At 55.5% G+C, this 25,931-nt stretch overlaps 1 protein-coding gene across 4 annotated transcripts in view; it reads left to right on the forward strand.

The window, feature by feature from the left end:
* The window catches only part of LRP1 (LDL receptor related protein 1), a 79,060-nt gene that overhangs the window by 8,577 nt on the left and 44,552 nt on the right, over window positions 1-25,931 (forward strand). For all 4 annotated transcript variants that reach the window (XM_004276518.3, XM_033440412.2, XM_033440411.2 and 1 more), the window contains 14 exons: window positions 177-299; window positions 2,862-2,999; window positions 5,060-5,179; window positions 6,700-6,828; window positions 6,949-7,212; window positions 16,191-16,353; window positions 16,463-16,685; window positions 17,718-17,907; window positions 18,375-18,518; window positions 19,691-19,927; window positions 21,374-21,554; window positions 22,412-22,634; window positions 23,772-23,973; window positions 24,304-24,429. In XM_004276518.3, the coding sequence (XP_004276566.2) occupies window positions 177-299; window positions 2,862-2,999; window positions 5,060-5,179; window positions 6,700-6,828; window positions 6,949-7,212; window positions 16,191-16,353; window positions 16,463-16,685; window positions 17,718-17,907; window positions 18,375-18,518; window positions 19,691-19,927; window positions 21,374-21,554; window positions 22,412-22,634; window positions 23,772-23,973; window positions 24,304-24,429 (2,463 nt within the window). The remainder of the gene's footprint in view (window positions 1-176; window positions 300-2,861; window positions 3,000-5,059; window positions 5,180-6,699; window positions 6,829-6,948; window positions 7,213-16,190; window positions 16,354-16,462; window positions 16,686-17,717; window positions 17,908-18,374; window positions 18,519-19,690; window positions 19,928-21,373; window positions 21,555-22,411; window positions 22,635-23,771; window positions 23,974-24,303; window positions 24,430-25,931) is intronic.

Here is a 25,931-nt window from a genome sequence, read left to right on the forward strand (position 1 = left end):
GTTCTGGGAGTGAACCCCAGCCACGTGCCCACCCCCCCCAACACATGGACCGTGGGTCAGAGTCTGGGCCAGATGGAGACTGATGCTGGGGGAGGAGGAGGAGCCCTAGAGCGCTTAAGGCCATAGAGTTGGCCTGTATCCCTCATTCACACCCTGTTTTCTTCCCTTGACCCCAGTCCCTAAGACTTGCAGCCCAAAGCAGTTTGCCTGCAGAGACCAGATCACCTGTATCTCAAAGGGCTGGCGCTGTGACGGTGAGCGGGACTGCCCCGACGGATCTGACGAGGCTCCTGAGATTTGTAAGTGCCTTTTCTGGATCCCTCCCCCGCACAACCGATTCCTGCCTTTTCCTTTTGGCCCAGGCAGTTTGGGATGAGGACAGTTGAGCTCTAGTCCGGCGTGGACCTTGCTCTATGATTGTTTGTACATGACACAGCTAAAACTGTCCTCTCCCCCTCTTCAAAGAGCCCGGCATGGTGCTTGGTGTGCTCAGAAATGAGCTCCCTCAGCTGCTATACCCCCAAGCCAGCCAGAGATTGTGTTCTCTGGGCTGACAGCTTTCCTGGAAGGAGAGGGCCCAGGCTCCCCTCCCTTCTGGCTCATCCCTCTTCTTCCCACCTCTGAACCTCCTGATCCTTGATGAGTGCCCCCAGGTCTTGCTGGGTCCCCTTCCTGTCCTCAGGCTCCCAGGCCAAAGGCCACTGGCCCCTTGCTAAGTCTCTGTCCCAGAAGCCCCACCCCTGCGCATTTCCCGCCCTCCCCCGCTCCCCCTGCCCTCCGTAAGTGGTGTAATCAGAGGCAGCTGTTTAAACTGGGAGAAAGGTCCCCACCCAGGCTTTACCCTGCCAGTGGGGGGGAGTGGAGGACTTTCTGGCGGGACCCTAGAGTCCTGGGCAGCTGGCAGAGTCTCTCCTCTGCGGGGCTCATCTGGGCTGGGGTCTAGGGGATCCTGCGTTCCTAGGTCTGTCTCCGTTCTCTCTCCGGCTTTATCCTGTCCCAGCCCCATCTCCACACCCTCACCCATAATTATTAGGGGTAATTTTAGGGCCAGAAAGGGAGCGACCAGTTCTGTCTGCCTCACCCTCATACCCTGCCCTGGAGGTGTGGGAGCCAGGGATATTCTGCAAGTGTTTGTATGGGGGCGTGGCTCAGCCTGGAGCATCTTCTTGTCTGATGCCGTCTTTATGCCCCACATTTCTGACCCCAATGCTTGGCGTTAGGGATAAAGAAAGCCATGCAGAAGGTCCAGATCTGGCTCTTTTTATCCTCCTCCCTTTAATTTGATGTAAACCCCACCTTATACACATCCCCACACTGTCCCCACTCATGCACACTCCTGGACCTATCACACCCACACTCAGTCCCTCCCGGGCACTGACTCACTCCCCTCCACCCTCCCCGACATACACAGACAGAGGCAGATGCTGGCACAGACATGCTCTCATAGCAACGCAGAGTCAACACTCTGAAATGGGGATGCAGAGACACAACCTGCACTCAGACAGATGCTCCCAGACACGCACACACAAACCCAGACTCGCTCCCAAAAGGACATGGAAATGCACATACCAAGGCCAGAAGCACCAGCACATGTGGCTTGTGGGATGTTAGTTCCCCAACCAGGGATTGAATCCAGGGCCATGGATTCACCCTCACTCCACACCACTCTGCTCCACGGTACACACCTCCCTCACCTGTGCATGTGGACTCCTACCAGGCACAGGCGGACAGGTGCACTCATAAACAGACACTCTCTCACACCCTGTCCAGGCTTGGGAGCCAATGGGCAGTGGTCTGTCTACCAGCCCACAGGTTTAGCCAGTGTCCTAGGTCACCTGGCCTCCTTAGAATCCCCTCAGGAGCTCTGCCCTGCCCTCCCCCCAGCCCATCTTCTTGGGTAACAAAGGAGGTACCAAGACATCATCAGTGGGCCACAGCATTTGACCGTTTCCAGAGCCTTGCATCAGGCAAGCTGCTCTGGGGCTGGGGGTCTGTAACAGTGCATCCAACAGAAATATAATGCAAGCCATGTACACAATTTCGAAATTTTCTAGTTGCCACACTCAAGAAGGTAAAAATAATCAGGTGAAATTAATTTCAACTTTATTTTACCCAATGTATCCAAACTATTATCATTTCAGTATATTATTTGTTTAAAAGTATTAATGAGATCTTTTGTATTCTTTTTTGTGGCTGTGGTATTAAGTCTTCAAAAGCCAGTGTGATTTTATTTCATTTATTCATTTATTTGTTTGTTTGTTTGTTTCCGGCCATGCCACGTGGCTTGCGGGATGTTAGTTCCCCGACCAGGGATTGAATCCAGGGCCGTGGTAGTGAAAGCACCGAGTCCTAACCACTGGGCCACCAGGGAACTCCCATTGTTTTTTGTTTGTTTTTGCCAGTGTGCATTTTATACTTACAGTTGGAACTAGTCACATTTCAAATGCTCAGTAGCCATGTACGATGCTGCATATTGGGAAGTGCAGTTCTAGAAGACTTGGTCCAGCTCTCAGCCCCAGGCTCTGTGACCTGGGGAGCTATAGGAAGGAGGTGTACTTTGTCTCCTGAGTGTAGATGTGAGGCGTGGGGGTCCACAGTGTGCGGCATTTGGGGAGTGGACTCTTTGCTAAAACCCAGTTCTCCCCTCCACCTGGCGGCTCCCAGGTGTGTAGCTGCTGTTGGGAATGGCATAGGAGAGCTCGAGGTTGAAGAGTCTATCCAGGCCCTAGGCCTCCTGAGATCTAAGAAGTGCAGGTGCCTGAAACCCCAGTCTCAGTTCCCCACCCCCTCCCCCAGTGAACAACTAGGCGGACAGCCTCTGTAGCCAGCGCGGTCATGCTGGCCTTTCCATCTGCCCCCAGGTCCACAGAGTAAGACCCAGCGATGTCAGCCGAACGAACACAATTGCCTGGGCACCGAGCTGTGTATTCTCATGTCCCGCCTCTGCAACGGGGTCCAGGACTGCACAGATGGGTCGGACGAGGGGCCCCACTGCCGAGGTAAGGGCTCTTCCACCTCTCCTGTCCCAGGTGGATGCAGTGAGTTCTCAGGTGGGCACCTGACAGGTTTGGAGGCCCGCCATCCAAGGACTGTCCTCGCACCTTTGGGGGGGATGAGGCCTTGTCCTGCTCCCCTGCGCCCCGGGCACTTCTCTGTGTGTGCTTGGACATGTCACTACCGCTCTCCAGTCTCCAGTTTCCCACCTGTGAAATGAGAGCTTTATACTAGATCAGCGTTTTTGTACTTTTTATTTTTGTAAATAGCGGGGTCTTTTCTTCAGATGGTTTCTTACATGAGTATGAACAGAGAAGAGCAGATGCTGTGATTGAAGCTGGGGTCGGGGGGTTCTGGAGTTTTGTCCCCCTGTGTCCACTTCCAGGGCCCCCAAAGGCGTCCCCCAGGAAGTGCAGATCTTTGAGGCTCTGTGAAGTTGCTTGATGGGAAAGTCACCCAGGCTGAAGAGGGAACTATGATAGGTCAGACTTCCTTCCCACCTGCAGCTCAGGTCACCAGCTCTGCAGTTCTCCCCCTGGAGGCCCCCATGACCCAGGGAGAGTCTGGATCCCACGTGAGCAATGGGAGAGATTCTTTGGGGGCAGGGGGGACAGACAGGGCCTCAGGCCTGTGAGTCAGGGAATGGGGACTTCTCCTACTGCCCTCAAGGTCTGGGCCTGGAGCAGAAGCCTGGCTTTGTGAGTCCCTAGGCAAGCCCCTGGGTGTGGGGCAATCTTCCCTGGGGGGTGGGGACCGTGTCCTGTGCCTGTAACGCGTGTCAGAAAACATCTGCCTGTGGGAAGAGACACATCTGGATCCTGTTCATTGAGGGCAGGGAGTGTGGAGCAAGGGAGTTTGTGGAAGATTTTTATCCTTCCCTTTGGTTGATTCTGCATGTTTTTCTCTGAAGCTCCTGGAATGGGATGCAGAGTGTGGGCCTAGGGGCTGACTTCAATTACCACGCACGTCCCATCTTATCGGATGGCGCGTGTTCAAGTTTGCTTGATTTTGTATACCTGATCAGTATCAAAAACAACCAAGAACCTCGAAAACCTAGGGTTTGGACCTCCTTCTCTGATATTACAGAAGTTGGACCTCATCATCCTCCCACCCCATATCCAGAAGAGAAACTCTTTTCCAGATTTTCCGGAACGAACACTATTTCCCCCCTGTGTTGGGGGGAGGCTGGACAGGGCAGCACACTCGGGCTCTCGGGGAGGAGAAGGAAGAACCGGGGCCCGGCCCCCGATCCCAGCTCCTCCTGGCCGGCTTAGTGCCTCTAAACGTCTTAGCATCTCAGGCAGTGCTCTCTCCTAGGTGGGAGGGGGGGAGCAGGGGTGTGAGGCAGCTGGACAAAGGGGTCTTTGTGGCCAGGCCGCCTGGCCCCATGCAAGGCCATTAATTGGGTCGCTGGTCTGGGGGGGCAGCTGCTCTCCCACCTCTTCCCCCTCCTGTCTCATTCCCTTCTGTCTCCCCTGTGGAAGTGGGTCAGTGGCAGGAGGAAGATTAGAGAAGGATCCCAGGGGAGCCAGTTTTGCTCCTCCTCCTATCCTCTACCTGGACCTTGGGCCTTCTCTCTGAGGCCTCTAGGACTCAAGGGATGGGTTGCAGGGGTGCTTCTAGACAAGAGCTAGGGTGCTGCACAGAAAGACTCAATTCCATGCCAGCTCTTCACCCTCAGCCCCAAAGCCAACATTGCAGTCCTCGGGCAGTGCAGGCAAGAGGTATGTGAAGGGGATGAGAATCACTGTCCCCACTTCCTGTTGACCCCAACAAACTACCAGAACCCCTCTCCATGGGGACAGAGGGAGTTCAGAGCAGCCAGAGCAGGGAGATGTGGGTTCTAAATCATAATGGGCTGTGTGACCTTGGACCTGTCTTATACCCACCCTTGGTCTCGGTTTCCTCACTGACACTATATTTTTAGGGTCGATGCTTCGTAAGCCCCTTCATCTCTGACACTGCAGGCAGCAGAAGTGGTTTCTGAAGGGTTGGGGGAAGGTTGCAGTCTGGGTACAGCTGCCAGGTCTGGAGTCCTGAGTATGTGTCACCTGCTCCCACACAGAGCAGCGAGGACAATGTTCTCATCTGGGTTGCCAGCACCACTGTGTCCCTACACTCAACGGGCCCACCTGCTACTGCAACAACAGCTTTCAACTTCAGGCAGACGGCAAGACCTGCAAAGGTAAGTGTGCCCACCGCGTGTGCTGGAGGTGAGGGGTAGTGGGCCGGGCTGGGGAGGAGAAAGCAGACGGAAGGCGCAAGACAGGAGGCGGGGCTACAGGCCTTACAGCCTCAGGGCACGACTGTGGGCCCTAACTACTTGCTTCCACCAGACTTCTTTTTTTTGCAATACGCGGGCCTCTCACTGTTGTGGCCTCTCCCGTTGCTGAGCACAGGCTCCGGACGCGCAGGCTCAGCGGCCATGGCTCACGGGCCCAGCCGCTCCGCAGCATGTGGGATCCTCCCGGACCAGGGCACAAACCTGCGTCCCCTGCATCGGCAGGTGGACTCTCAACCACTGCGCCACCAGGGAAGCCCTCCACCAGACTTCTTAAAAGTCATCTTAAAAATTATACGAGTCAGGGACTTCCCTGATGGTCCAGTGGTTAAGACTCCACGCTTCCAGTGCAGGGGGCGTGCATTCGATCCCTGGTCAGGGAACTGAGATCCCACATGCTGCGCGGTGCAGCCAAAAAAAAAAAAATTATATAGGTCATATGTGAGTTTCCTTGTAAAAAAAAAATTAAAGCATTATAGATAAAACCAAAGTCCCCTTTGACAAATCCTCTTCAGTTCTGGTCCCTTCCCCATCTCTCTGGAGGTCAACTCTGTTACCAGTTTGCTACTTCTCTGTCCAGGCCTTTTTCTGTCCATGTATACATGTACTCATGGAGAATCTAACTGAAAGTACTGTTTATGTGCATGTGATTTTTTTTTTACATAAATATCATATTGTACGTATGCTTTTTTCAATTTTTTCACCCAGTATGTTCTAGAGATTTTTCCATGTTAATACGTAGACATCTACCTCATTCTTTTAAAAACCACTGTGATGTATGACTGTTACCACAGTTTACTTGGCCATCTCCCTTTTGATGCGTAAGGCGTTCCCAGTTTCTTCTGTTACACACCATGCAAACTTTTCTGTTTTAAATTTACCTCCCTGGGGTCGTTGCACAAATGCCACCTTCTCAGTGAGGCCATCCCTACCGCCCTAAAATCCCACCCCCAGCACCTGCATTCTCTGTCCCCTTTCTCTGCTTAATATTTTTCCCTAGCACCAGCCACTTTCCATTGCACTAGTTCCTCTCACATGCCATTTACCTTTTTGTCATATTATCGTAGTAGTAGTATTTCATTTATTATTGGAATTTAAGTTTTATGAGGGCAGCAATTTGAATCTGTTTTATTCACTGATGTATCCCCTGAGCCTAGAACAGTACCTGGCACATAGTAGGTACTCAAGAAATCTTTTCTGAGCGAATGGATAATATGCACGTGTGTGGATATTTCTCCAGGGTAGATTCCAAGTCTGGATTCTCTAGGTGATAAAGTTTCCACATTTCTTATTGTAATAGATTCTGCCAAACTGTCCTCCGAAGTAGCCGTAGGCTTGGACACATCCCTGGTGGTGTCTGAGGGCACTCCCTTCCCTGCCCTCGGCGCGCTGGAAGTGACCACGCTCTCTCCTTTTCCCGGCAGACTTTGACGAGTGCTCGGTTTACGGCACCTGCAGCCAGCTGTGCACCAACACAGATGGTTCCTTCACGTGCGGCTGCGTGGAAGGGTACCTGCTGCAGCCAGACAACCGCTCCTGCAAGGCCAAGAACGGTAGGTGGGGTCACCTGTGGCCATACAGCTAGGCGCCCTCAGTGTTGTTCCCTGATGGGGAGTGGCCAGAGAGGTCTCAGGGCCACTTGCCGCATTGACCCTTCTCACCTCCACCTACAGAGCCGGTAGACCGACCCCCTGTGCTGCTGATTGCCAACTCACAGAACATCCTGGCTACGTACCTGAGTGGGGCCCAGGTCTCTACCGTCACACCCACTAGCACACGGCAGACCACAGCCATGGACTTCAGCTACGCCAATGAGACGGTGTGCTGGGTGCACGTTGGGGACAGTGCTGCCCAGACACAGCTCAAGTGTGCCCGCATGCCGGGCCTGAAGGGCTTCGTGGACGAGCACACCATCAACATCTCCCTCAGCCTGCACCGTGAGTCACCTGTTCCAGCTTGGAGGGCAGGGGAGATGGGCAAGACAGAGCCTGTCTGGGACAGAGTCAGAGGGGTATTCGGGATGACCCCCGTCTGGGGCAGGAGCCTAAACAAAAGCCGCTGACGGAGGCCGAGGCAGGGGGTTTCACATGATGACACTTGTTTGGAGCCGGGGCAGAGTTATGGCTGTGCTTCCTCCCCTCTCTCCGAGCTGAGTCTCTGATGGCTCCTGCATTTCTGGCTCAGGGCACAGAAGGGCCTCCCAGAAGAAGTGCCCGATGGGGGCAATAACTGGTCAACCTCCAGAGACCAGGGGCTGTCCCTTTTCAGAGAGAGGAGTGTTCATTAGTCCACAGAGGGGCTTTCCCACACAGCGAGAGCCAGAGCAAGGGAAAGAAGAGGCCTGGAACCAGAGGAGCCTGGCTAAGTTGTAGCTGAGGGCAAAGGAGCCGCGGCCAGGCTGGGTCCAATCTCCTCTTCCATTATTTCTCTTGGGGACATCTCCAGAACGGACTCCCTGCTGCAGCATGGCTGTAGGGGTCCTGAGGCTGTTTCTAGGGGGCTTTGTGGCAGGAATGAGCCCAGAGGAGGAGCCGTGAGCGCTGGGGCCACATGAGCGTTCTCAGATATCCTGGATGTCCCCCTTCGGGGCTCCCTCCCAGGCCATACTTTGCTGTCTCAGAGGTGGCAGATGGGCTGTCACTGGGGATGGGGCCAGGGCATAGATCCACTGCCTGGAGCCGTCCTGCTCATCTCAGATGCTGCTACATAAACAAACAAAACATCTGGCATCATCACATTTCCAGGAAATGCACCACAGGGCTGAGGGGGGAGGTCTGGCCTACGGTTGATCTCACCCGCGGGAGAGAGGGTAACTTGATCTGTGACCTTGAGTAAACCAGAACTCCCTGTCTCTGCTTTGATTTCCTAATCTGCATAATGGGTTTGAGCCTGTCTGGCGAGATCAGATAAATTGCAGAGAAAGCCAGAAGTAACTAGAGGCCAGCGCACACAAGGTTTAGGATGGTAAACCTGGGTCCTGTCTAGAAGATCTTGAAGTTCCTTCTCTGGGTCCCCATGTGATGATCCCCACAGAAGACCAAAATCCCAGGAGGACACAAGGGCTTAGTTTTTGAGGGAGCAGGGGTTCCTCCAAGAGCCCCCGCCCTCTTGCAGCCCCATTGTGTGGTCCACACCTCAGCTGCGGCCCTTCCACAGCATCCCAATAGCTGTTGGTGACCAAGGCTCACCTGTGATAGACCTGTCCTCCTTGGAGTGCTGGGCTGGGGGCTGCTGTGCCTGGTCGGCTGAGCTCTTGAGGGGTGGGCAGTTGTGGTAGGTTGGGTAGTATCAGGGTGAGACCCCATGAGACAGCTGCCCTCTCCCTGTTCCTTGTCGACGGTCCCACCCAACAGGCTGTCTGGGCAAACAGCTGCAGCAGTTCCCTCCCTGGCCCTGCCTCAGGGCGGCCAATGGGCTGATGAGCTTGTGGAAAGGTGGCTGGCAGAGGTGCCCTGACAGGAACATTTTTTGCTCTGGCCTGGCCCCTCTTCTGCCTTTCTCCCCAGGAGAAGCAGGAAATAACCTCAGGTGGGTGTCCCTCCCTTGGCAAACAGAGCCTTGCCTTCAAAGTCTGCTAGATTCGTTGGGCCCCTCTGGGGCAGAGTCCAGGAGGCCAGAAGAGACCGGAAGGTTCTGGGGAGAAATGCTGCTGGGGCAAATGAATGGGTTCCTCTTGCCCCAGCCTCTGTCCCTTCCTCCTGCCCTACCCCCACCCCACGCCCCATGCCGCCTGAATGTCTGGCTGTCACCCTGAGGATGGTTGTTTTGCTCTCATCCCACAAACTAATTATGGGCCCTGAGCTGAGGATGTCGGAAGTGTCTCTCCCCAGCACCCTCCCCCCGCCCCCAGTTCATCCCCCTTCCCAGGAGAGGCTGATGGCCTGCCCTGGTGTGCAGCGTGGCTGGTCCCAGGCACTCACCTGCACAGTGGGCTGCTGGCCTGTAATTAGCTCCCCCAGGGGCAGGAAGAAGAAAGGCTGCTGCTTTCTCCTGCTTTCTCTCTGCCCTCTGGGGGAGCCCTCCCTGCAATCGTGCCATTCTTGGCCGACCCTGACCTCCGTCGGACCCCTGGCCTGAGCCCCATGCAGGGGGGAGGAGTCTGACAAGGGAGAGGTGCTGGAGCCCGGAGCCCAGAGGCTGAGAAGCCCGCCTGCTGGTGTGGGAAGAAGGGGGAGCCTGCCCTGGAGAAAACTCTGGAAACAGAAATAGAATAGAAAGAAGGAAGGAGGCCAGGAAGTGAGCCTGTTTCACATGGGTCCTTGGGCGTTTGTGAGCCAGGCCTGCTCTGACTCCTGAGCCCTCGGAGGGCCCCTCCCAGGCCCCACAGTGGCTGGTGCGGCTTCATGACTGGCTCCGTGGAATAGGCTTAGGGCCGAAGTCCGGCCTTTTCCTGTCTGAGCCCAGCTCCTTCCCTCTGTTGCTACTCAAGAGTGGGGAGAGACCTGCTGACCGCATCCTCACTCGTTCTGACAGGTGTGTGTGCGTGTGCGTGCGTGCGTGCCTGCGTGTGTGTGTGTGTGTGTTTTCATCCCTTAACAGGCTGGGCTGCCAGCGCTTCCTCCCCCAGCCTGTGTCTTGCATTAGCCTGGGTTGGGGGGTGGGTCTTAGAAATCAGTCCTCATCTCTTCTCCTCCCTCCTGGGATGTAATTCCACGGTCCATCCTCCCCTCTGCCGCTGCCCCAGCAGGACGGGGATGTCTCTGAGGACTCTGATCCCATGACTAGAGAACATGATGGGGTGAGCCAGGAGACCCTCAGGGAAGACCGTGTCCCACCCCTCAGGGCTTACTACTGCCTTTCCCAAAGCCGGAATGCCTTGATTTTTAGGTCGTGTATGGATGTGCATTTTTTATTGTTATAGTTATGTTTTTATGTAATACCCATTAGAAGCTCCTACAACCAGCATATCAAACCTACGACTTCATAGGTTGTTTAGGATGCAGCAAAATAAGAAAAGTGAGTTGATGTAAAGAAACGGTAGAGCAGGCTGTGCAGAAACATGGGAAGCATTTTGAAAGTGACAGACAAAAGACTGAAGTTCTGGAAACCGAGGCCCAGAGGGGTCGACAGGCCTGGCCTGCCCACCCTACCCCCCACTTCTGACCACCCTCTCAAGGAACCTCAGGCCCTGTCCAGCCCCCTGCAGGGCCGCCCCTGGGCAGGGCTGGAGGTCAAGTCTGCTTGACCCCCAGCCCAGCCCGGCCCTGCATTGTCTAGGCTTCACTCCTCTGACCTGTCCTCCCTGAGCTTTGAGGATGTTTCTGCTGTAGAAAGAAAGAGCACAGACTGCAGGGGCGGGGCCCTGGGAAGATGTGTGTGTGTGGTGAGGGGAGGTTCTGAGGTTGCAGATAGAGGCCTTGAAGGACATAAGGTTTGCTGAAGTCACTTCACTCGGGGCTGTGTATGAGGGAATGCTCTGGAGGGGCCCTTGGGGGTCCTAGGGTTTCTTCCCTGTACCATGCTGCATGGGGAAGGAGGAGATTGGAGGGGAGGCCCAGAAAAGTCCTCCTAGGCTGCAGGCTGCAAGGTTGCGAAATGGGTCCCCAAGTCCAGCTGGCCAGCTTCACTTTTCCCTCCCTCTCGTGTGTGTCTGTGTGTGTGTGTGTGTGTATGTGTGTGTTTAAAATCACAACAGGAAATAGGGCAGTGATTTGTCTAGCGAAGGGGCACAGAAAGAGAGAGTATCTCCTCTGAGTCTGATGAACTGGCTTCCCTGCTGGAAGGGGAGCCATGCTCCCACTGAGCTGGGCACCCAAGACCCTCTCAGCCCCCACCCCAGCCTACAGAACACTTCCAGTGTCACGGATGAAAACTGGCCACCTGCTTCTTTGGCCTTTCCACCCATTGGGTGTCAGAATATTGGGGGGCTCTCGCCAGCCTGCTCTTGGCCTTGGGCCCCCCGCATCCTGGTGCTTTTGCTTCCCATTCCCATTCCAAGTTTCCTAATCATTTAATGGCCCTTCTCTCCTCTTCCTGGCCAGGCCAGCCCTGTGTCTCCCGGCACAGCTCCAGCCCAGTCCTCTCCTCCCCCGCTGTCTCCTTGAAGTTGCCTCTCCACCCAGCCTGCGCCCAACAACCCCCTCCCTGTTTTCAAGCCAAAGGAAGTAACTTAAGCAAGAGAGATGTGTTTTAGAGCCCAGCAAGAATTTCTCAATAGTGGGAAGACCCTTGTTCTGATTCTGAATCAGAGTTGCAGAGTCCAAGCATCTCATCCCCGGGACCCAGGACTGAGAGCCTGTGTGGACCTGGGCCACTCAGGGGAGGGGAGCGGGGCTGGAAGTACAAGCGGGGCAGGAAGGGAGCCCAGGGACAGAGCTGACCCAGTGTGGCTGATCCCCGGACCTGCTGGTGGAACAAGAAGAGCTGAAATCAGGACCCAGCACGAAACAGGAGTGTGAGCACATGCCATTTAGCAAAACTTCTGCCAGGCCTGCCCGGTGGTCTCCTCACTACCTGCAAAGGCCCCGGGCTCCCGAGCATCTCCCCCAGCCCTTGGGTGAGATCCCAGAGTGGCTCTGACAAGCAAGAACGTTGCGTGACAGACGTCTTGTCCCACTGTCTTAGGCATCCTCAGGCCAGAAAAGGAGGATCCTGGCAATAGAAGGGAAGGAAAAAATTAAGTCCCAGCTCTAGGACAACAGAGTGAGCACTCGGCATTCACCAAATATTTGCTGAATGAATCAGTACGTGTGTGTCAGGCGCTAGGGACAAAAATGAAAGACCTGCCCTGCCCTCACAGTATTTGTAATCAGGTAAGCAGGCTGTGATAAAAGGGGCTTATGGAAGCCTGCAATACAGGAATTTTCCTTCTGGGGGCCTGAACTATCTTGAAGAATAAGTAGTAGGTGTCAGCCCCAAACTGCCCACCTGGAGGGCCTACCTTCAGTCAGGAGGCCACAGGGCTCTGGCTGGAGGTACAGATGGAAAAGGTGAGGAAGGATGGGGCTGAGGTGAGGGAGGATCGTGCAGTGGTATGAACAACAGCTCCCATTTGTGGAGCGTTTATCATGGGCCAGGCCCCGTGCTAAGTGCTGTTAATGCACCATCCCATCCCAGATCCGCAGACCAAGACTCAGAGACATCAAGTGACTTGCCCATAGTTCCACAGTTGGAAGGTGACAAAACTAGGATTCACACCCAGGCTGTCAGTGTCTGGAGGCTGTCTGGGCCCAGGGCAGAGCAGAGTGATGGGAGAGGCAGAGAAGTTTTCTGGAATAAGGGCAAGAACTCGGTGTCTTCACTGGGGATGCAGTTAAGGTGGAAATGGGATTTTCCTTCCTCGTCCAGGGACCTGGTACCCTATTCTGCAATCTTTAGGTGTATGGATGTGTTGGGGGATATTTCCTCAAGGCACAGAGACTCTCCTCCTTCCCCAGAATTATTTTAGGAAGAGTGACTAGAATCCTGCGGCTGAAGTTAGGGTCTTCTTGGGAATGGGCTGGGGCTGTTGTTTTTGGAAAAGCAGCCACCAGTTTAGGGAGACGCCTCTTGAATGACGTGAAGGAGGGCGACGTCGAGGAAAGCTGGAGTGGTGGCGAGTGCCGAGCGCTGAGCATCAGCGTTGGGGCACAGGGAGGGCTCAGCAGTTACAAACACACAGCCCAGGTCTATTCTGGGGCCTGGAACTGAAAGTCCTTTGTGATATCGCAGGCAGGCTGTGGTCTATCCTCTGTCTTATTACCCTCCCAGCTTCCTGGCCTCCTTCTCTACCCTGGGATCCCTAACCCCTCAGCCTCCAGACCAGCCCCACACTCCTCCCATCACCACACAGCATCCCACCCCTTGGGTTTACAGGATTCTCCCATCTTCAGGATCTCTGGGGCCTTTGGCCATAGAGCCCTTGTGGAGGGTGCTGTGAGGTGGATCAGTCCCGAGAAGGCTGGGCCACGAGGGGCCAGCTGCCCTCTGGGTGTGTGGAGACAGAATGTCAGGTCCTGCAGGCCGAAGCCCAGGACTCCAGTTGCCCCCTCCACGCCCCGGGACAGGGGGCAGTGGCCCAGACACTGCCTGCGGGGAGCCCGGGAGGGAAGGTGCCCTCTCCCGATCTGAGCCCATCTCACTACACTTGGAATGGGAAGAGTGGCCCAGCGTGTGTGTGCGTGTGAGTGTGTGCATGTGTGTGAGTGTATGTGGTGGGGTGTGCAGAGGAGTCTGGACTTGAGAAGAGAGGAAGATAATGTGGTGGAGGGATTGGATAACAAAGGATTTTTGCTTGCAACTAATAGTCTCCAGCTGCAAAAATACCAAAGGGGAGCCCAGGCCGGGCTGGGGACTCCAGTTCTTGCCAACTCCTCACCGGCCTGCTGAGTGGGGCCCTGCCTGGCCTTTGGGAGGTGGAAGAGGAGACGAGCCAAGGGTAAACATCTGAGAGCCGGACGGTCCCTCTGCCTTCCTTCCCAGGCCAGCAGGGAGGCTCGAAGGTCAGCCATCCTGAGGCTGCAGGGGAGGACGTGGAACTGCATCTGGGATGGGGGGGCATCAGATCCCTTCAGGTTTCTTCCTCCTCCCCTCTTGCCGAGGGAGGGTGGATCGGGGAGCAGGGGAAGGGTGTTGCCAGCCTTGGAGCTGGGCAGTGACTCAGGGAAGCCTCAGGAAGTTGGAGAGAAGGACGCAGCTGCCCCAGCTGGTGCTGGGAAAACAGCTTTGAGTGATGAGGTTCGTCTGCATGCCAGCATCCCCCAGACCCCCACCGTGCCCACCAAGTAAAGGGCACACAGCCCTGTTTGCCTTTCACCCACCCTGCTGGCTGCCTGGGACTGCGGCAGGGTCCACCCCTCCCCCCCGCGCCCCCCCCACCCCGGCCCCAGCTTGGGACCTTGGTTTCCTCTGGATGGGGTCCAGCAGCGTTCATTTTCATCTGTTTTCTCTGTGGTCACAGTGTGGGGTAGTTTGCTCGCCTAACCCCTGCACTGGGCCCTCTTCCTCCCTGGCCTGGGATCCACGCGCCCAGGCTGCTCTGCCCCCTCTCTTTGACCTTGTCAGGAGGGGACAGTACTGGGGCTCCGAGGAGAGAGTTGCTGGGTTTAGGGACACATCAGCAGTCACAGGGGTAACACCTCATCCCTGTGACCTCTTTCTCCAGGCATCTTGGGGTGGGGTTCAACAGGGGGGACCTGAAGAGGAAACTAGTTTGGTGAGAGTCTCAGACTGGCTCTTTCCCTTCCTCCCTCAGCCTAAGTCCTGTGACTGTGAGTCAGTGTCAGGGCCTGGCCAAGTTCCCTGGGAGCCGTGTTCCTGTTCCCTGTGCCCCCCACCCCTACCCACTGTTAGGAAACAGCCCCTGAATCCCTGTGAGGGAGGGGGGAGGATTAGGGAGAGCTGAGCAGAAAGCCTAGTCATTATACCTGTAGCCGTGTAGGGATTGAATAATCCTTACCAGGTTGAGTGTGGCTAGTGGGGATTTCAGTAAAAAAAAAATAAATAAATACAAAAGTTTCAGCCAGAGACAGGTGGTCCAAAGACTCCTTTACCTGCTGAGGAAATTGGTGGAAGTGGAGTGCAAGGCAGGGGTCCCAGGGACTCATTGTCTTGGAAACTTCCCTGCTTGCAAGAGGTATCACCTCTGATAGTGGTCGTTGGAGGGGGCAGTGGGTGGCTGGGAGCCAGTGGGTCCTGGAGAGAAGGAGCCACACTGCCCCCCAGGAGGCCAGCAGGGGTCCCGTCCCCAGACTTCCTGCCTCCTAGACTTCCTGCTGCCCTTGCCCCACCCCTGATCTCTTAGGCCCTTTTTGCCATAGACTGAGTATGGGCACCTGGTCTCCATCCTCTTCCCCCACTCCCACCCTTCTGAAGCTCCCCCTCTTTCTGAGCCATGCCTCAGTTTACCTTCAGAGTCCTTTGATAGCTCTCCTCCTCTGCACTCTCTCCTCCAGCCCTATATCTTTTTTTTTTTTTTTTTTTTTTTTGCGGTACGCGGGCCTCTCACCGTTGTGGCCTCTCCCGTTGCGGAGCACAGGCTCCGACGTGCAGGCCCAGCGGCCATGGCTCATGGGCCCAGCCGCTCCGCGGCATGTGGGATCCTCCCGGACCGGGGCATGAACCCGCGTCCCCTGCGTCGGCAGGCGGACTCTCAACCACTGCGTCACCAGGGAAGCCCTCCAGCCGTATATCTTATTCCCTGCTCCTTCCCACCCTTCCGAGGACTGGAGGAAATTGAGCAATAGGGACATTGAAGAAACAGGGGAATGGGAGTGAGTACAGGAAGTTTGGCCCATGCCACTGGTTCCAACCTTTTGCCACCATGGACCTTCCCTTTTCCATCTCTGCGGGCCCCTTATTTGGACATTCTCTTCTCTCAGAGCAGATTTATTGATGGATACCCTGCTTTTCCACTTTTAAAAGTCATGCAGCACGTACAGCTTCCAGTCCGTGCTCCTAGCTAGTGTGATATAACTCGACTTAGCATACAAAGATGATGAAAGTCCAGCCAAAAGCAGAGATGTGTGATGTTTTATTAGCCTGAGTGCTCTTATCTAAAGTAAAAGCAGATTTTAAAAGTCCTGGAATGAGCTAGTAGACCTATCCTCACTGCCTTTTGGAACCCCAAGAAGTTGGTCCCATTCAAGCAGGGGCTAGAGTTGGGAAACCTGTCCGTCAGCCAACCAGCCACCAATCATCCAGTGCCCCTGTGTGCCCGCCCTGAGCTCGGCATGGGGAGCAGGGCGGTGTGGGAGGATACTCAGAGACTTCTCTTTGGAGAGACCCTGTTGGTGAAGGGTGGCCAAGAGCACAAGGCAAAACGTGCCGCTGCCAGTAGCTCCCGTAAGAGCTCAGGGAGGAGAGACAGCCGTGGCATGGGTGGTGGAGGAGGGCACCCCAGAGGAGGTGGGCTTCCCACGGTAGGTTCTGCACCAGCAGAGGGTGGGCATGTCTGTGGGAGGACCTCCCCCATAGCCCTTTCATTCACACTCTCCAGACGTGGAACAGATGGCCATCGACTGGCTGACAGGCAACTTCTACTTTGTGGATGACATCGATGATAGGATCTTTGTCTGCAACCGAAACGGGGACACGTGTGTCACTTTGCTAGACCTGGAGCTCTACAACCCCAAGGGCATTGCACTGGACCCTGCCATGGGGTGAGCGGGGCAGGCAGGGGCACTGGCCCTGGAACAGGGAGGCAGAGGCTGTGGTAGAAGGGAGGGTGCCCGGTGTCCAGACCCCATTTAACATGCCATCTGCTCACAGGAAGGTGTTCTTCACTGACTACGGGCAGATCCCCAAAGTGGAGCGCTGTGATATGGACGGGCAGAACCGCACCAAGCTGGTCGACAGCAAGATTGTGTTTCCTCACGGCATCACGCTGGACCTGGTCAGCCGCCTCGTCTACTGGGCCGATGCCTACCTGGACTACATTGAGGTGGTGGACTACGAGGGCAAGGGCCGGCAGACCATCATCCAGGGCATCCTGGTGAGGAGGAAGTCTCGGCCGGGAAACCCTTCTCTGGGCCTCTTGGGAGGGCGGGGGACAGAATGGGAGCGTGGTTGCCCTGAGCCCTCTGGTAGGGAGGGGGTGGGCACGAGCATCTGGGGGAAAGGACAGAACATGGCTTCCGCTCGGACGGCCACAGTCATTTTAGAGACCACCTTTTACTTCCCTTTTCTCATTTGAGTTGGGTTCTTACAACAAGCCCCTGGAAAATGAGCGGTCAGGTGTCTCAGTTCCCTTTTGGCGGCTGAAAAAAGGCAGGATTCAAAGAGGTTAAGTGATTTGCTTGAGGTTACACAGCTGGGAAATAGCACTTGAACCTAGTCCAGAAGCCCTTCCAGTTCAGAGATGACACCTCTCTTCTGGGATAATTAGGGGGACCCTCCATCCCGATTTGCCTGAGACTGTCCCAGTGTCAGCCCTGAAAGTCCCCTGGGCCAGTCTTGGACAAACTGGGACAGTTGGTTACCTTAGATACATTATGCAGGTAGCAGAGGCTGTTATCAGGCTTGCTTGGGGCCAGTCTGTTCTCTCAACCTTCCCAAAAGCTGGGAGCTAGAGGCGGGCTAAGCATGTTCCCTGTGGACAGAGTGTAGGGCCCAACTCTACTTCAGTGCAAAATCATCCCATCATTGAATATGTGCCTGGTTCTGAGAGGGACATGGTTCCTGCCCTCAAGGGGTTTGAGCGGAGTGGGTAGAGTAAACCCACAGATCACCAGACAGTGGATTACAGCCAGAAATGGAGTGTGGAAGGAGAGACTGTCCTCTCTGGTTAGAAGGTTCCAGAAGCCCTTCAAAGAGATGCTCTGTGAAGGATGGATGGGATTTGACAAGCATATCTCAAGAACAGGATAGTCCAGAGGAGACAGGAGTAAAGCACGGAGTCAGACAACCGTGGAATAAGTTTGGGGATGCAAGTTATGGAGTCTGGAAGAGAAGCTTAGGGGCTCACCAGGGGCAGAGGGAGGATTCTCTTCTCCTCATGTTGACCGTTCCTGCCTGCCCACCTCAGATCGAGCACCTGTATGGCCTGACCGTGTTTGAGAATTATCTCTACGCCACCAACTCAGACAACGCCAATGCCCAGCAGAAGACGAGCGTGATCCGCGTGAACCGCTTCAACAGCACCGACTACCAGGTCGTCACCCGTGTGGACAAGGGAGGTGCCCTCCACATCTACCACCAGCGGCGTCAGCCCCGAGGTGAGTGGGGTTCCACAGCCCCGCCAGGGACACCCCTGATTCTCTCGTGGCATGACTGCTTCTCCTAGCCATCCACCCCAGACTACCTCCTCTCCACCGTCTGCTTCCCCCGCCGCCCCTTCCTGCCCGTCAGCCTCCAGATCCCACCCCGAGGGAGCCCCTTGCCCCTATTCTGCTCAGGACGTAGATCACCCCTCCCAGTTCCCTGGCTGGTCTAGAGTAGAAGCGCCTGGCTGTGGGCAACAGTGTGACTCTGTCCCCTGACCACAGAGGTCCCCACCCAAGAGTCTGAAGGCTGGGTGGTGTCAGAGCAGAGGAATGCCAGTCCCGTGGCTTCCAAATCCCCAGAGGGGACAACAGGCACAAAGACCTTAGCAGGAGGGAGAGTGGTCAGACTGCAGGAAGCCTTCTCAAGGCCTGGCACAGGGGCTTCGAGGGGTCCTGAGCAGCTCTCCACCCTGCCCCAGTGAGGAGCCACGCCTGCGAGAATGACCAGTACGGGAAGCCGGGAGGTTGCTCCGACATCTGTCTGCTGGCCAACAGTCACAAGGCGCGGACCTGCCGCTGCCGCTCCGGCTTCAGCCTGGGCAGTGATGGGAAGTCATGCAAGAGTGAGTGACAGGGAAGGGCTTGTGTGCCTGCTGGGGTGGGACGGGAGGGGTCCTTACCCGCCTCCCACAGCCCAGCTGCGTCTGTCTGAGATGCAGAAAGATGGTAGGGGCTTACCCAAAGTTTCGCCCTGGTGAGGGACAGGGATGCGACTTGCACTCCCATCCGAGAGCAGGGCTTATCCCGCTCCCCCACTCAGGCTCCGGAGAACGCTGTCAACTGGCCCATTCATCCCTTCATTCCTTCCTTCATTCAACAAGTATCTAGTGAGCGCACACTATGTCTGGCACTGTCCTGGCAGTGAGGGTTCAGCAGTAAACAAGATAGACGTTGTCTCTGGCCTCATGGAGCTTATAGTCTGGAAGGGGAGGCAGACAAACACATAAATAACTTGCGGTGAGGGTAGGTGTTAGGAAGAAAATAAAGTGCAGCTTAGAGTTAATGACAGCGAAGGCTCCAGTTTAGACGACAGTCAGGGAAGGCTTCTCTGCGGAGGCGATAGTAATGTCAAGCGCGCTGTGAAATGAGGAAGTGAATCATGAGAATCATGTACCTGAAAGGAGAGCGTTTCCGGCAGAGGGAATCTGTAGCGCCCAGGCTCAGAGGCCAGCATGAGCTTGGCGGGCCGGAGAGCAGAGAGGCGGCAGGGGGACGGGAGCAGGGCAGCGCGTGAGTGAGGGGAGATGAGGAAGGGTGTTGGATTATATTCTAACTGGAATGAGAAGCTCTGGGTGGCTTAACAGATTTGAGTCACGTTTGTAGAAATGATCACGCTAGATGCTGGGCGGAGGATGGGCAGCAGGGAAGTGGCAGGACGCTGTTTTGCGGCGTAGGCAAGAAGTGACATGGCTTAGACTAGGATGAACAGAGGAAGTGGTCAAAAGGGACCTGATTCCAACATATTTGGGCCACTAATTTCACTACTCAACAGAGGGCACTTACTGAAGACATGCTACTTCCACCCCATTTCTCACCCCTAGGGTGCATAGGAAAAACCCCCAGGGCGTTGTTCCCTGGACCTTACATGCTATGTGTCTGTCCATGTGGTTCAGACCCCCTGCCGTCCCCACACCCTTGACCCAGTACAGCCGGGGCGTTGGCTGGGTGGTGGTCGTGTGTGTGTGTGTGTGTGTGTGTGTGTCTGACTTTGTGCCCCTCCTTGTGCCTGCCTTAGAGCCGGAACACGAGCTATTCCTCGTGTATGGCAAGGGCCGGCCAGGCATCATCCGGGGCATGGATATGGGGGCCAAGGTCCCCGACGAGCACATGATCCCCATCGAGAACCTCATGAACCCCCGGGCCCTGGACTTCCATGCTGAGACCGGCTTCATCTACTTTGCCGACACCACCAGCTACCTCATCGGCCGCCAGAAGATCGATGGCACTGAGCGGGAGACCATCCTGAAGGATGGTAAGGGCCCCAAAGTGGGCGGTGTGTGGATGGGACCCCCAAGGCACGTGCCCACCTGAGGCAGGAAGTGATTGGGGGCCTGGGCGTCTCTCTCCTGGTGCCCTTCCAGCGTGGAGAGTCCCCAGCTGACTGGCTAGCTGGGCTGGTTGGCATGGAGATGAGGGGATAGACAGATTGACCCCTGGGTGACCCCCTTCTTGGCTGAGCCGGGAAGAGGCCGGAGGATGGATGGCTAAGGCCGTGTGGGCCGTCCTTGCCAGCCTTGGGGAAACTCAGGGTCTCTCTGCTGTTGGCTCTGAGCCCCGGAGCTTCACACGGCGCACAGCCGGGGAGAGGCCTGAGGCTCTGAATCGGCGCAGACACACCGGCACACGTGTGTACACACAGGGTCTGTGCAGCCAGACCTCACGGCCGCCAAGAGCTGCATGCTTACATGTCCTGAGAAAATTGTGTTTTGTGAATGGAATCCAGTTTTTCCCTCTGAGCTGCCCCAGCAGGTCCGCAGTGCACTGTCTTCTGAGTATCCATCGGCGTGGAGGCTCTGAGCCTCCGAACGCTGCACCATGCCTCCCAGGTGTTAGGAGCTCCCAAACGTGCACTCGGGCCCCCAGGACAGGGCTTCCTAACCAGTCAGTCTGGCTGGTGCTGGTTACCACCCCTTGGCCTGCTCTCCATCCCCCACCTCGGCTCAGAGAACCTCAGCCGTCAGCAATCATAAGACTTCGGGGAAATCAAAAGTAACTCCTCATCAGGAAAGGACTGGGGTTCCCTATACCAGGGATGCTATTTAGCTTGAGATGAAGCCTGTGGCTAAGTGAAAAATCACTCCCTAACTTACTCATTTTGTTAGCTCAGGAGTTTTAGGCCTGGGATGTGGCGTCGCACTTGTGCCCAGAGCCACATGCCTATTGCTTCAGCTGTCCACCCCAGCTCAGGCCCTGACGTGCCTTCTCAAGTGAGCCCACGTGTGCCACGTAGGTTTTCTTGCTGCCATGTGCAGCTTTTTTTTTTTGCGGTACGCGGGCCTCTCACTGTTGCGGCCTCTCCCGTTACGGAGCACAGGCTCCGGACGTGCAGGCTCAGCGGCCATGGCTCACGGGCCCAGCAGCTCCGCGGCATGTGGGATCCTTCTGGACCGGGGCACGAACCCGTTGTCCCCTGCATCGGCAGGCGGACTCTCAACCACTGCGCCACCAGGGAAGCCCTGCCATGTGCAGCTTTGAGAGACCCCGACTCAACACAGATGTGGTAGCACAAACGACCTCCCAGGCTCCTTCCTCCAACCTCTCATTCCATCCCATCCCAGCCACTGTCTAGGGCACAGGAGTCTCCCTGCATTCCCCACTAGCCAAGTGCTCCAAGGTGCAGGTATCTTAAGAGCCAGAGGCCGGCAGATTTGAGCCTCCTTTGAGGCTCTCCCTCCTTGCTCCGCCCCGCCCACTGCAGGCATACACAATGTGGAGGGCGTAGCTGTGGACTGGATGGGGGACAATTTGTATTGGACGGATGATGGGCCCAAGAAGACCATCAGTGTGGCCAGGCTGGAGAAGGCTGCTCAGACCCGCAAGACCTTAATCGAGGGCAAAATGACACACCCCAGGGCCATTGTGGTGGATCCGCTCAATGGGTGAGTCCTCCCACCGCCTTGGGAGGGGAGGAGCCAGGGACTGCATGGGCCTCAGGACTGGGGGATAAGAGAGAGAGTGGACAGGGGAGGGCAGCCGAGGTGGGATGCTTCGGTGAGAATTGGGCTGAAAGGGGAAAAGGTGTCCCCACCTACAGGGCAATGGGAGTGATACTCTAAACACATACATAGAAATCTGGTCCTGTCACTCCCAGCGGGCCCTCCCCTGGCTCCCCTTGCCCTTATCAGCCCCGGGGTCCTACAGGGTCTGCCTGCAGCTCGTTTGACCTCATCTGCACCTCACATCCTGCATTTGCAAGTTCTGTCCCCACTGCCTGCTGTCTGTTCCTTAAACCAGCACTCCAGCTCTTCCTACCTCAGGGCTTTTGCTCTTGGAGTTCCTCTGCCTGGGACTCCCAAGTATTTGCATATGTGGCTCCTTCTCAGCTCAAATGCCACTTCCTCAGAGAGGCCTTCCCGACCGGCTGCCCGGGCACTGTCCATGCCGTGCCCCTGCTTCGAGTCCCTCCTGACTCCTATCGCTCTGCGTCGTGTGTGACCCTCTCGACTGACTTGTTTCTTGTCTGTGTCCTGGGTGGGACATATCCGTACGAGAGCAGGGGCTTTGGCTGCCTTGGTCTCTGCTGGGTCCTCCAGCACCAGAACTGTGCCCAGTTCAGTAGGCATTCAACAAATATTTGTTGAATGGAGGAATGAATGAATGAAATATGTGGGCTGAGGGTGAGCAGGGCAGGAAGACCCCCGTGAGGAGCTCTGGGATGCCCGTCTGGATTGGGATCACAGGGGAGGATGTTGATGGCAGGGGTGGCTATGTGGTGCTGACCAGTAGCTGCCCACAGGTGGATGTACTGGACTGACTGGGAGGAGGACCCCAAGGACAGTCGGCGAGGGCGGCTGGAGAGGGCCTGGATGGACGGCTCACACCGAGACATCTTTGTCACCTCCAAGACAGTACTTTGGCCCAATGGGCTGAGCCTGGACATCCCAGCTGGGCGCCTCTACTGGGTGGACGCTTTCTATGATCGCATCGAGACCATCCTGCTCAATGGCACGGACCGGAAGGTGGGCAGGCGTGCGCCTGTGTGTGGGTGTTCATGTGTGCATTGCTGGACCACGTTTCTGTGCGGGTGAGGCTGTGTGTCTGAATGTGTGGGCATCTGTGTGTGTCCGGGCCTGTGTGCTTCGTGTGTGTTTACCTGTGAGCCTGCGGGTGTGTCCCTCTGTGTGCTTGTGTGCCTATGTCTTACGTTGTTCGAGGATTCGCTTCTATCAGAGTATCTCTGTGACCATGCACGTGGTCTGTGGGCCTGACCACCTGTGTGAACACCTGAGCATACACATCGTGTGCGCCTCTGCCTGGCTGTGCACATACAGGCAGCACACACTGGCGTGTGCCTGCACTGTGTGCCCCTGTACAGGTGCGAGATGCCTGGAGACGGTGTAGGCGCACGCTCGTTCATTCCGGGGGCTACGTCTTCATTCATGAGCCCCGTGCAAGTCTAGGCGTGTGGACCAAGCTCTTTCATGGTGTGTAAGGCCCTTTATGGTGTGGCCCCTGACCGTCTCTGTGGTCCTCTTTCACCCTCTGCTCCCTGCATCCCGGGACCTGGAACAGCAGCACTAGACAGCTTTCAAGTCCAGCACACGTCAAGGTGCTGCCCTCTTTGCTGCTGCTCATGCAGATTCTTCTGCCTCCACCCAGCTCCTCCTCAGCTGGCACAGCACTCAGGGGCGGGCCGCCTCCTCTGGGGTGTCGTCTCCAGACCCCTCTCCGCCGTGGACAGCCTTGTGTGCCTTTCCTGAGACGATAGGCAGCTCCAGCGAAGGGCTCGCGTCTTTTCCATTTCTTAGTGCTACCTTAACAGATCCTGGCAGATGTGTGGTGGATGAAGAAACGAATGCATGGATCCTGGATGTCTGCTCGCTACTCTGTGTGTGCGCGTGCGTGCGCGCGTGCGCCTGTGTTGGAGGGACATGAATGAACACGAATCGGCCCGAGAGAGGACTGCGGGCAAAGCCCCCCGTCAGCGCTCTGCTGGCTTCAGGGCCTGGCACTTCATGGCGTGCACCCCTGGGGGCTTCTAGGCTGATGGCCAGGCCATGGACATATGAGTGTACAGAACACTGACCGCCCCCGGGCCTCCCTGAGGCACCCCCACTTGTCTCCCAGCTCCTTGGTAACCTCTTCTCCATTCCTAGATTGTGTACGAGGGTCCGGAGCTGAACCACGCCTTTGGCCTGTGTCACCACGGCAACTACCTCTTCTGGACCGAGTACCGGAGTGGCAGTGTCTACCGCTTGGAACGGGGCACAGGAGGCACGCCCCCCATCGTGACCCTTCTGCGCAGCGAGCGGCCCCCCATTTTTGAGATCCGCATGTATGATGCCCAGCAGCAGCAAGGTACCCCTGGGCTGGGACTTGGGTCTGGGGTGGGACCTAGATCGGGGGGTGAGGGCACTCCCCAGGGATCCCAGGCTCTAACTTCGGAGACTCTCGAGAAGAGAGGCCCCCACCCCAATTTGACCTTCTGTGTTCCCTATCTCCCCCCTGCCCCATGACTGCATCTCCTCTTCTTCAACCCCTCCGTATTTCCTCTTTCTGTCTCCTCCTTTTAATGCGTCTCCTCCCCCGGCCTCTCATCTCCCCTCTCTGGCCTTTCCTGACCCTGCTGAAACCCATCCCCTGTCCTCCCCGTCCTTCCTCCTCCCACCCGTGACCCCTCCTTCACAGTGGGTACCAACAAATGCCGGGTGAACAATGGCGGCTGCAGCAGCCTGTGCCTGGCCACCCCTGGGAGCCGCCAGTGTGCCTGTGCTGAGGACCAGGTGTTGGACACAGACGGTGTCACTTGTTTGGGTACGAGGGGCCCAGCTGGGGTGGGAGGTGGGGGAGCAGACCCCAGCAGGAGGAGGCCACGGTGTCCCCGTCGGAGATGAAGGAGGCAAAGAGGGCCCTGGGGGCAACAGGAGGTGAGGGATGGGGTGAGAGAAGAAGGCTCTGAGGGCTGGAGGGTGTTTCGGGGTGACCAGGGGGTGGGAGGTTTGGGAAGGCATGAAAATCAGGGAAACCAAGTGAGGAGCAGGACAGCTATGGAAAGAGAAAACCATTAACGTTTTACATTTATTTCCGCATTATTAAAGTTATACGACAATAGTTCAGAATATTGGAAATTAGAGGAGAGAAAAAAAGCCCAATCTCACCAGCAAACACCACTATATTGTTAGTATTGTGGTAAAGGCACACCATCCTTTTTTCCTTAGGTGTGTTTTTACATGGTTGGAATATACTGTATATAAATGTTTTCTGCCCCTTTTGGCTCATATATGTCACAAATTTTCTGTGTTATTATTGCATTATTTTAAATAGCCCCATTTTTTAATAAAAGCGGGTCATGCTCATTGTAAAAATAAATGAACAGTATAGAAAAATACAAAAGAGAAAGTACAAATCATCCCAAATTCCGCCACCCATAGATTGCACCGTTACCATTTCAGTGAACAACCTCCCAATTTCTCTATATATTTACTTTTGCTTAAATGGAATCGTGCTGCACATGCTGTTCTGTTTCCTGCATTTGTCACTTGACGGTGCGTCATGAATACATCAGCAGAATTTCTAATGGCCAAAATATATTTAATTGGGTAAACATCCCATAATTTACTGAACCATTTCTCTACTGTTGGATGTTTAGGTTGTTTCCAGTTTTTTGTTGTAATCACAGCCAGCATTTATTGAACACGGACTATGTACTACGCATGGTTATAAGCAGTCCTCATGCAGTAACTTATTTACTCCTTAAAATATTCCTGTAGGGAAGGTATCTTTATTACCCCAATTTATAGATGAAGAAATTGAGGCCCAAAGTTAGAGCAGGGGTTTGAACCCAGGAACCCTGACCCAGAGTCTGTTTATTAATCACCTGCTCTGCTATTTCTTATAGCTTCATGCCTTCCCATATTCTGGATGATTTCCTTAGGATAGAATCCCAGAAGTGAAAATGGGTCAGTGGGCCATAGTGTACACCTAAGAGTGAGTGACTGAGGCCAGGTGCAGGGCAAGAGGATTGGTGAAGAGGAGCTTAGAAACTGAGGGGCCAGCATTATGGAAGAGTCACCTGTGTGCACACTGAAATCACCAAGAATAAAGAGGGAGTGATTATGGAGAAAGTGACCCTGAACCAGGAGCTAAAAACCCTTAAGGATGCTGGGGACTAGCCTGGGGTCCTTTGAAGTAGGGGTTCGTATATAGTCTAAAAACATGAAAGTCAGTACTGATTTTTCAGAGGGGAGAGAGGGAGAATGGTCTGGAAGCACAGGTGAGGAGCAAGGCGGACACATACAGCCTCCAGGTCCAGTGGT

The sequence above is a fragment of the Orcinus orca genome, chromosome 11 (genome assembly GCF_937001465.1).
Source record: "Orcinus orca chromosome 11, mOrcOrc1.1, whole genome shotgun sequence".
Taxonomy (NCBI): domain Eukaryota; kingdom Metazoa; phylum Chordata; class Mammalia; order Artiodactyla; family Delphinidae; genus Orcinus; species Orcinus orca.